This window comes from Haematobia irritans, chromosome 2 (genome assembly GCF_050003625.1).
Source record: "Haematobia irritans isolate KBUSLIRL chromosome 2, ASM5000362v1, whole genome shotgun sequence".
NCBI lineage: Eukaryota > Metazoa > Arthropoda > Insecta > Diptera > Muscidae > Haematobia > Haematobia irritans.
Window position 1 is genome coordinate 170,933,287 of NC_134398.1, and position 10,882 is coordinate 170,944,168.

Sequence of the window (10,882 nt, forward strand, 5' to 3'; positions counted from 1 at the left end):
TTATACTTACCTTGTACTCACCCTATACTTACCTTTGAATTCAAATAAAATCTAAGCGGGAATTTGAACCAGAACTAAACTCGTGTCTTTTGGCATTCAAAACGAAAAAACTAAGGTTTGAACGAAAACATGATGGTCCATTCGAACCGAATTGTGTAAAAATAAACAATTTAAAATTGGACAGTGTGCTTTGTGGAAATTTAACTCAAAAAAATAAAGAGTGTCTCAAAACGTTTTAAGGGAAAAATCAAATTGCAAAGGGTGTAAGTGGAAGTGAAGACATTGAAAAGTCAATCAAATTCAAAAACATTGTGAGGTTCGCCAAGATCAAAAAAAAAAAAAAAAAAACAACATAAAAAACGAAATCAAGTGAAAGCAAAAAGTTTACATTTAAACAAAATTTGAGAACATAAATAGCGGTTCGGTACGGCAATAAATAACAACAACAAAATTTAAATCTAAAAAAAAAAAAAAGGAACTTTTTGGAAATTTTGTGACGATTTTGGAACCGTTACAACGGTAAGAGTTATTCAGCCACACAACATATTGGAGGACAGACATTTGGCGCCGAGAACCAATACACACAACATTACACGACAACACATATACACACATATACCAGCTACAAAGTGAGTACCCATTTTGGTTTTTTATATGCACAACAACAAGAAGAGAATACTTGGGCGACGCATTTATTGACTCATTTTCCGATGCAAATAATTAAAGATTTGCGATCTGTGCTTGACCCATGTATGCTATGCTTGTTAAATCTAGTGGAGAATTTTTGGTGAATTTTATGATGCGGTCTACTGACCTACAACAACTTTGAGACACATACTTACCTTTTGAAGATTACGTCTTAAAAAATTCGCGACTTTTTTTTCGAATTTTTTGTGCGAAAGTTACACTTTGAGAAATATACGTACACTTACCCCTGGAAAAGTTTTTGAACACCCATACAATTTTGAAAACTACAATACATACTTACCCTTGGAAATTTTGTGTAACCATTTTGGGGAAAGACTCATACAAATTTATTCTACGGAAAATTGTATCCTGGAATACCAATACATAACTTCTGCTATTTATTTTATTTGACCCGTTTTAGAAGCTCATACTAATACAATTTACCTTAACATTATTCTGGATTATGTCATTTCATGCTGGAAATTTATTAACATATTTTTTTTGATTGTGGTGAATTTGCTTTGTACACACATTTATTTGTTGTTGAAAAAATAATTTGATTTCACATGAAAGTATTCTATGTTTCGCAACGGAAAATTTTTATGGTTGATAACGACTCGAAGTGTGAAAATTGTTTACTTTGACCCAATTATATGAGCGGTTTTTGATTTGTTAAAAAAAAAATATATACTTTATATAATTTTTTGGTGGAGAGAGAACTGACACTTTCGAAGCGGCTACATATACAAACTTCGATAATGCCCCCTCGTATACATATTTCCATTCGGTATTTGACAAAATGACTTAAGTCCAATTGAGATAAATTCTACCATTAATTTGCTTAAATGAACTAAGTCAAAAATTTTATAAAGCCAGATTTTGGGATTAATATCTACGACCATATTATTGAACGTTTCAAATAATTTTTCCACAACGTTCCCCATACATCCGAATGCAAATTTTAGCAAAATTATTTTTAATATTTGAAATTTTTAAAAATTTCCTTTGGATGAAGACTCTTATTTAAATTTGGAATCGGTTGGCAATATTCACTTTTCTGTGAAATTACTTATGGGATTTTAAGATTTGGCAAAAATTCCGTAAATTTTAGTTTGATTTTCTGATGGTATCCGTTGGTAATCTTGTCTGTAAAATCTTCGTATGCTGATAACTCGACCCATTAATTTACAGAGTGATACAAATACCATGTTTGTTCTTGAGGAAAATTTCATTGTGTAAAAAACGTATGTCAAATGTCGAAACTTGTTGTCTGACTTTACGGTGGTCACATACAAAATAACCCAAGTCATTTTTATTGAAAATCAACTCGTTTTTCCTGAGATAATGTAATTGATATTTTGAAGTTCATTATTGACGGCTATTGTGAATTTCGAATGTTTCTGTCATTATTGTTGCCTTATTCTGGAACTGACCCGATGATGATATTTCTTCTGGCTTCGAAAGTTTTGTAAATTTGTGAAAGTAATTGATTATATAACGCAATTTTCTTCCTATATATACAAATACAGCGTTACTATTTTTTGCGAATAACTCTTCAAAATTGTTCGAAAATTTTTAGTAAGCAGTTAAATTTCGCATACACTTATCAGTTTGTTCATCTTTGCAAAGTTTTGCCGTATCGAAATTTTTGACTTAAGACCCCAAACTGAGTAAAATGGAGAAAATTATTCGAGAAAAATTTGCCAACAGCATTAATGATTTAAATGATTTTGAGAGCATTTATGCTGTGGCAAAAACTACTGAAAACATTCGGGAACTTGAAGCCCTAAGAGCAGAAGTTGAGACCCTATGGACAAACGTTAAAAAATCATATTTGGATTGTCGCGATTACGTTCCACAAGGGGATGAACAGGCAATTGACAAATCAAAACTTCGTACCCACTATAGTGAGGCAATGTCGTCATATAAACGTGTTCTGAGTGCAATTAATGCGGATATAATCGCCTTAAAAGATCAGGTTTCCAAAGAAAAGGAAGAAAGGCAATCGTTTGGGACCCCTCCTACTACTAGTGATTTTTCAACAGCATTAAGACTGCCTCCCTGTGACACAGACATTTTCAGAGGGGGATATTCAGCGTGGCCATCTTTTAGGGATTTATTTTCCGCCATCTATATTAACAACTCTCGACTCAGCAATGTCGAAAAACTTTTCCACTTGACCCAAAAAACATCTGGTGAAGCAAGGGAAATAATTAATAATGTTCCACTCACAAACGACGGGTTTACATTGGCATGGAAAAATTTGAAAGATCGTTACGAGAACAAAAGAATGCAGGTTAATGAACAATTGAAAATAATTTTTAATTTACCAAATGTTTCTGTCGATTCAAGTCAATCGGTTCAAAAGCTGCAACGGACAGTAAATACTTGTATTCAAACCTTAGAAACATTGGATATAGAAGTCAAGCAATGGGACCCAATCTTAATTTATCTTTGTTCTGCAAAATTGCCAAGACCCTTTCTAGAAGAATTCGAAAGTTCTTTAGAGGATTGCAAGACTCTTCCAACTTGGCATCAATTCGATCTTTTTTTGACTCATAAATTTAAAACTCTCGAGTCAGTGGGAAATATAAAGCCAATTTTCAGTAGGCAAAACCAGGATAAGTCCGAAAGCCATCGTTATAAACCAGATAAAGGGAAATTTATCAATAGTTTTCAAACGAACGTCTCACGAAAAACCCAACACACCGGGGGTAAAAATAGGTTCGATTCCAAATTGTCGTCCGGAAAACAAAATCAAAACAGACAAACTTGTCCACTTTGTAAAGAAAGGCATTTTATTCGGGATTGTCCGAAGTTTATTGAAAAAACTGTGAACGACAGAATTCATGTGGTTAAAATTTCACATCTTTGTTATAATTGTCTTTCGTCCAATCATGGCATTAAAGACTGTAAAAGCAATTACACTTGTCGGGAATGTAACATGCGGCATCACACAATGTTACACAAGGGAACCGAAATCCAATCTAGTAGTCATGACCCAATAAGAGACGTAGTACGACCTAGTATTAGTGCTTCGGCTTTAACAACACAAATACAGTCCACTCCAAACATGGAAAACAACATTACAACTTTGACCCTTCAAGATGATCAAACTTGTGCGTATCATCCCCGGGGTACATTACTTTTCACGGCTTTGGTCCAAATCGAATCTCGCGGACAATTGTTTGATGCCAGAGCGATCATTGACTCTGGATCTCAATCCACTTTCATATCTGAAAAACTTAAAAATAAACTGTGTTTGCCAACTAGACGAAATTTAGTACATATTACAGGAGTTAGTGAGATGTTGGCAGAAACTTCTACAAAAGCTTGTCTTTTCAATTTACATTCTCGTCTAGACCCTAGTTTTCATTTAGAAGTTTGGGCTCCTGTTTTGCGGACCCTTCCCTCAAATTTACCAGCACAAAACCTAGATTTATCACAACTTAGGGATGTTGTCAACCTTGAATTGGCAGATCCAAAATTCTACATCAGTCAACCCGTTGATCTTCTAATTGGAATGGATATAGGACCCTTAATTTTTGATATTGATACTCCTATGAAATCAATGGGTTCTTTATTGGCTCAACATACTGTTTTTGGGTGGATTGTTGGTGGTCCAATAATTCAAGAAAAGGGGAACAAGCACCGAATTTCTTTACATAACACTGTTTCCATTGAAAATATTCTCACTCGTTTTTGGGAGGTGGAGGAAATCCCAAAAAAGATTTTGAGATCAGAAGATGATGCATTTTGCGAATTAAACTTCAAAAACACTACAAAGCGTAATGAACAGGGCAGATATATTGTGACCCTCCCATTTAAAAGTTGTGAAGAGTTAGGAAATTCTCGAAATATCGCAATGGCACAATTTTTCCGAATGGAGAGGAAGTTAATGAAGACCCCTGATATAAAGGCACAATATGACCAAACAATTTTAGAATATGTGGAGCTTGGACACATGAGAAAAATTTCGCATCAAGAAATCGCTAAGACTCCGAATTATTATTTGCCGCATCATGCGGTAATTAAGCCTGATCGGTTGACAACGAAACTTCGGGTGGTTTTCAACGCTTCATGCCCTTCGTCAAACAAGCGAAGTCTCAATGATAATTTGTTTGCGGGACCCATTCTCCAGCAAGATCTTGTATTACAAATTTTGAAATGGAGATTCTTTAAGTATGTTTATAGTGCGGATGTCACAAAGATGTACAGACAAATACTGCTCGACAGAAATCAGACAAAATATCAGCGTATACTTTTTAGAAAATCTCCCACAGACCCCTTAGAAGACTTTGAACTCTTAACAGTCACTTTTGGAGTTAACTGTGCTCCATTCCTTGCAATCCGGACACTTCTTCAACTTGCAGAAGATGTGGCAGACACATATCCGCTTGCGTCAAAAATTATACGGGAGAACTTATACGTTGATGATGTTTTAGCTGGCGCGCACACTGTTGAAGACGCTATTAAATCTCGTAAAGAGCTAATTCTAGCCTTGGACTCTGCGGGTTTTCAGCTAATGAAGTGGTCGTCTAATAATCACAACGTTATTCAAGATTTGCCTTCCGAACAAGTGCTTCCACTTAATTGGCTGGATTTATCTGAGGATTCATCAACCAAGACACTAGGAGTTAGGTGGAACATATCGGGGGATTATTTCACATTTAATCAGCCAACCATGGATGTTAGGCAAAACTACACCAAAAGAGAAGTTTTATCTTCTATTGCAAAATTATTTGACCCGTGTGGATGGTTAGCTCCAGCAATTGTGATAGCCAAATTGGTTATGCAGCAAATATGGCTGGACAAAATCGACTGGGATGACCCTTTAAAGACAATTACTCTCATGAATTGGCAAAATTTCGTAAAAAATAGCGGCGCTATTAATTCTGTCAAAATTCCTAGATGGATTAAATTTATCCCTAGTTCAAAAATAGAGATTCACGGTTTTTGCGATGCATCCGAGAGTGCATATGGGGCAGCTTTATATATTAGGGTCGAACTCCAAGATCACAAAGTTGAAACTCATCTGATTGCTGCTAAGACCCGCGTGGCTCCAATTAAAAAGATTTCTTTGCCCCGACTCGAGTTGTGCGGAGCAGTTTTGCTTTCTAAATTAGCATCAACAACCATTACAAATCTTCAAATCTCAAATTACTCAACTCAATTTTGGACAGATTCTACAATCGTGTTAGCGTGGTTAAAGAAGCCTCCCTGTGCGTGGAGTACATTTGTGGGAAATCGTGTTTCTGAAATTCTGGAAAATGTTGGCAATGATAAATGGCAACATGTTGACTCCAAAGATAACCCAGCTGATGTGGCTAGTAGAGGTTGTACGCCTTCTGAATTAGAATCACATCATTTATGGTGGCATGGGCCACAATGGTTGAAGTTACCTAGAGACAGATGGCCGAAATTTGAAATTTTGGGAGACACAAATTTAGAATCAAAGACTGTGAAGGTTTTAACTGCTTCCACTTTTGAAGACCCTTTGGAGCGATTCTCTTCACTACCACGCGCTTACAGGGTAATGAGTTATGTTTTACGGTTTTGGAGAAACACTGGGCAAAATAGATCACATCTTAGAATTTCGACCCAGGAGATAGCTCCAGAAGAAATTCAAGAAACAAAACGACGGTTGCTCATTATGACTCAAAGTCAATATTTGGCACATGAGTACACGAATTTAGTAAATAATATCAAAATTCCGTCTACCAGTAGTTTGCTAACAATGAATCCATTTATTGACTCACACGGGGTTATGCGGTCCAACGGACGACTTGTACAGTCACCCGTTCTAAGTTATAATGAAAGACATCCTATTCTTTTGCCATATGATGCTCGGTTCACACAACTTTTGGTAGAGTTTACTCATAAAGTTACTCTTCATGGTGGTAATCAACTTATGACTCGTGTTTTGAGATCGGAATTCTGGATATTCCGATTAAAACCTTTGGTGAAGAAAGTGATACATAACTGTAAGACTTGCATTTTATTTAAACGACACACACAATCTCAGATAATGGCCTCACTTCCACCTGAACGTACCTTTCTTTCCCGACCATTTACTAACACAGGGGTGGATTTTGCAGGGCCTTTCAATATTAAGAACTATAAAACGAGGGTCTGTTTGATAACAAAGGGCTATATATGTATCTTCGTATGTTTTGCAACAAAGGCTGTTCACTTGGAAGTCACAAGTGATTTATCGTCTCAATCTTTTCTTGCGGCTTTTTCGCGATTTATTGCTCGAAGAGGTTGTCCGTCATGTATCTACTCCGATAATGGGAAGAATTTTACTGGAGCTGCAGAACTTCTCCGAAAAGATCGCCTTCAGTTTCTAAAAACACTTCAGACCCAAACTTTGCAACTGTATTCTAATAATAATCTTATCTGGAAATTTATACCCCCTGGCGCCCCCCACATGGGCGGTTTGTGGGAAGCTGGTGTGAAATCTCTGAAAACCCACTTACGAAAATTTATTCCCAGTATGAGCTTCACTTTTGAAGAATTGTCCACGATTCTAGCTCGTATAGAAGCTTGCATGAATTCTAGGCCTTTACATAAAGCGAGCGACGACCCTAATGATTTTTCACCTTTGACTCCTGGCCATTTTTTAATCGGTAACTCCATGTTGGCTCCGGCAGAGCCCGATATTTCTGGCCAGGATGTAACTCTCGCAAACCGATGGCAACGCCTCAAAATTATATCACAATATTTTTGTATGCGGTGGAAGTCAGAATATCTCAATGATTTGCACCGTCGAACCAAATGGAAATACCAACAAGACAATCTTAAAGAAAATGATCTCGTTGTCATCAAAGATGACAGGTTTCCTCCAACCGAATGGGCAATGGGTCGTATCGAAAAAACTTATCCAGGAACAGACCAAAATACTCGAGTAGTTGACATACGAACATCTAGAGGGACAATAAGTAGACCCATCACCAAAATTGTCAAACTATTTTCCGCCTGACTATGCGTGTGCTCTATAGTCAGCTTAGCATGGTACTCGCAGCATTTTTTATTTTCAGACATGGCAGCATATTTACCAGCAGTGGAAAACCAGGGCGTTGAGCGTAGAGGTCGGCAAGACAGATCTAGGGAGCGTCAGTCGGCAGTACGACGACAACGATCCACTAATCGCGGTGACAATCATGTTGACTGGCGTGGCCGACCAACCAGCTGGCAGTACTCGTGCGGTCTCTGCCAAGAGGATCATGCCATTAGCTCATGTCCTCGTTTTAGAGAAAAATCGGCAAGGCAGAGATATGAAACGGTCGAACGACGAGGGTATTGCCGAAATTGCCTGGCCAGAAGTCATTTAGCCCCAGATTGTCAGTCGCTGAGTGGGTGTCGCCAGTGTAATCTGCGTCACCATACTCTTTTGCATGGGGCCCCACAACTTGAAGACCCGTTGCGACCAGCCCATCTATTTGGCCCTCCAGCTTCCGTAGTGGTACAACCAGCTGCAGATGCGTTACCACCGGTGGACAATGCTCCATTCAGGTGGGACTTAGTTTTCGTGCCTACTGCCATGGTACGAATTTCAGAAAATGATGTCGATCGCTATACTACAGTAAGAGCGTTAATAAGCCAGTCAACAACTATGTCAAGAATCGCCTACTCAACATTCCGTCGTATTGGGCTTCGATCATTCAATTACCGTGGCCAGAGGTTTACAACATTCAGATTAATGCCTCGAAGTACCAGTGGCACGTGGGCTTTGCGAGTAAATGCACTGATTACCAATGAACTTCCGACCCGACCCTATTCTGACCCAATAATTGATGACCCTACAAGAGATCTGGCAACCGACACTCTCGCCGACATGGACCCACGCTCAAATTCCCCAATTGATCTAGAACTTGGTGCCGACGTGTATCCTGCTTTGAGAAGAGATGGTCATGTGTTTACCGGCCTTGGAGACGTTCATGCATATCAAACCAATCTTGGATATGTGTTCGCTGGGCCCATCAGAAACATGCCGAGAGAATAAAATCATCATAAAATTCACTTTGAGTCACACATGTCACGGGGGGGCTGGATGTTTAGCGTTGTGCTAAAAATTTAGTCAGTATTGTAAATATGGGGGTTGCTATAAATTTACTCAACACTGTACATAGCGGTTTGCTGATTGACATATCGATCAGTGTATGAGTGGCCACTACACCGTCTCACTGCAGTTGTTGTTGTTGTCCATTTGCTGAATAATGACAACAATGACGATTGCAGTGACGTTTGATAAATCTTCAGTTCAGTTCTTTTTGATCGTTTATTAAAACCGCATCCCCCCGTGACCGTGAAGTGGAAAGTTAATTATACTAAAATATCAAAGTGAAAAACCCTGTAAAAAGTAAAAAAAAGGAATAATAAAACAATATAATACTTACCAGCTAAAAGTGTATAAAACAGAACATTGTGAAAAAATCAAAATCACATTAAATGAAATACGTGTAAAAACAGACTAAAACTAAACTTGTAAAATCATAAAATAATTGTGATAAAATAAGTTAAACCTGGACTAAAACCAAAAATGAAATTTTAACCTAATATTGCACATTTTGTGTAAATAAATATTTGTAAATATTGCTCCTACATTTCATTTGATCTACCGTTAAAACCATTGTTATCCTCATATTAAATTAAATCATACTTACAAGGCTTTGTGAATTGTTATAAATCAATACACCTGGAAGAAAAATTATACTTACATTAACACAACCCATTGCTACTTACCTTACAACTTTGTAATGTACTGTAAAATATTAAAATTTTGTGAAAGTTGAACATTGCAATTGCCTTATACCTACCTTATACTTACCTTATACTTACCTTATACTTACCTTGTACTCACCCTATACTTACCTTTGAATTCAAATAAAATCTAAGCGGGAATTTGAACCAGAACTAAACTCGTGTCTTTTGGCATTCAAAACGAAAAAACTAAGGTTTGAACGAAAACACAACATTTTCTATAGTAAACAAACTTTTAAAAATTGTTCTAAAAAAATAAATTTTGTCATAGAAATAAAATTTTGACTGAATTTTCTATACGTTAGAAATAAAATTTTGAACAAATCTTCTATATAAATAAAATGTTAACAAAAATTTCTATAGAAATCAAAAATTTTTTACATCCAAAATTTTTTCGGCAATAGGAGAGATCATAATATATAATATTGCAACTAATTAAATAAGCATCTAAAATAAAGTTTTAAAAACTTCTTTGATGAAAAACTGCAAAGTAAGATTTTTTTAAATTCGGGAGTTTTTTGATTTAAAAAAAAAAAAAATTGACAAAATTTTCTTTAAAAAAAAAAACAACAATTGACAATATTTTCTACAGATATAAAATGTTGACAAAATTTTCTCAAGAGGTATTTATACACACAAAAGTTTTTTGGCAACAGGAGAGATCATATTATATATTATATAGCAAATACTTAGCTAAAATAGAAATTAATGGAAATTAATAAAAGAATTCTGTGATGAAAAACTTCAAACTAAGATTTTTTTTAAATTTAGGAGATTTTTGGTAGAATTTTCTTCAAATTTGATAGATTATTTTTACTATGAGTTATGTTATCATATGGGTTCATCCTCGTTGAAATATGCTCCCTATTTATCGTGTGAAAATTGTTTCACTTCGGTTCATAATTATTTATAGACTTCTCTGTATAAACCAATGATGAACAGGATTAGCTTCTATCGGTATTTAATTTATTTAATCTGTGCTTTTATACCCTGCGCCACACAGTGGAACAGGGTATTATAATATGTTTGCAACACCCAGTAGGAGGCGAGATAGACACATGGTGTCTTTGGCAATAATGCTCAGGGTGGGTCCCTCAGTCGATATAGCCATGTCCGTCTGTCCGTCTGTCCGTCCGTCCGTCTGTCCGTCCGTCTGTCTGTGAACACATTTTTGTGATCAAAGTCTAGGTCGCAGTTTAGGTCCAATCGCCTTCAAATTTGGCACAAGTTCCTGTTTTGGGTCAGAATAGAACGCTATTGATTTTGGAAGAAATCGGTTTAGATTTAGATATAACTCCCATATATATCTTTTGCCCGATATGCACTTTTATGGACCCAGAAGCCAGAGTTTTACCCAAATTTGGTTGAAATTTTGCACTAGGAGTACAATGAGAAGTGTAGTCAAGTGTGCCAAATTTTATTGAAATCGGTT

General features: G+C 36.5%; 2 protein-coding genes across 2 annotated transcripts; both read left to right on the top strand.

Moving 5' to 3' along the window:
• Positions 1 to 401: 401 nt before the first annotated feature.
• On the top strand, positions 402 to 9,128 carry LOC142224367 (uncharacterized). Its single transcript, XM_075294138.1, has 2 exons — positions 402 to 629; positions 7,728 to 9,128. The coding sequence occupies exon 2, from the start codon at positions 7,730 to 7,732 to the stop codon at positions 8,690 to 8,692; it is 963 nt and encodes a 320-aa protein (XP_075150253.1). The 5' UTR covers positions 402 to 629; positions 7,728 to 7,729; the 3' UTR covers positions 8,693 to 9,128.
• Positions 2,363 to 7,669, top strand: LOC142225157 (uncharacterized). Its single transcript, XM_075294933.1, has 2 exons — positions 2,363 to 4,285; positions 4,577 to 7,669. Exons 1-2 carry the CDS (start codon positions 2,363 to 2,365, stop codon positions 7,667 to 7,669), a joined length of 5,016 nt encoding a protein of 1,671 aa, XP_075151048.1.
• Positions 9,129 to 10,882: the final 1,754 nt, after the last annotated feature.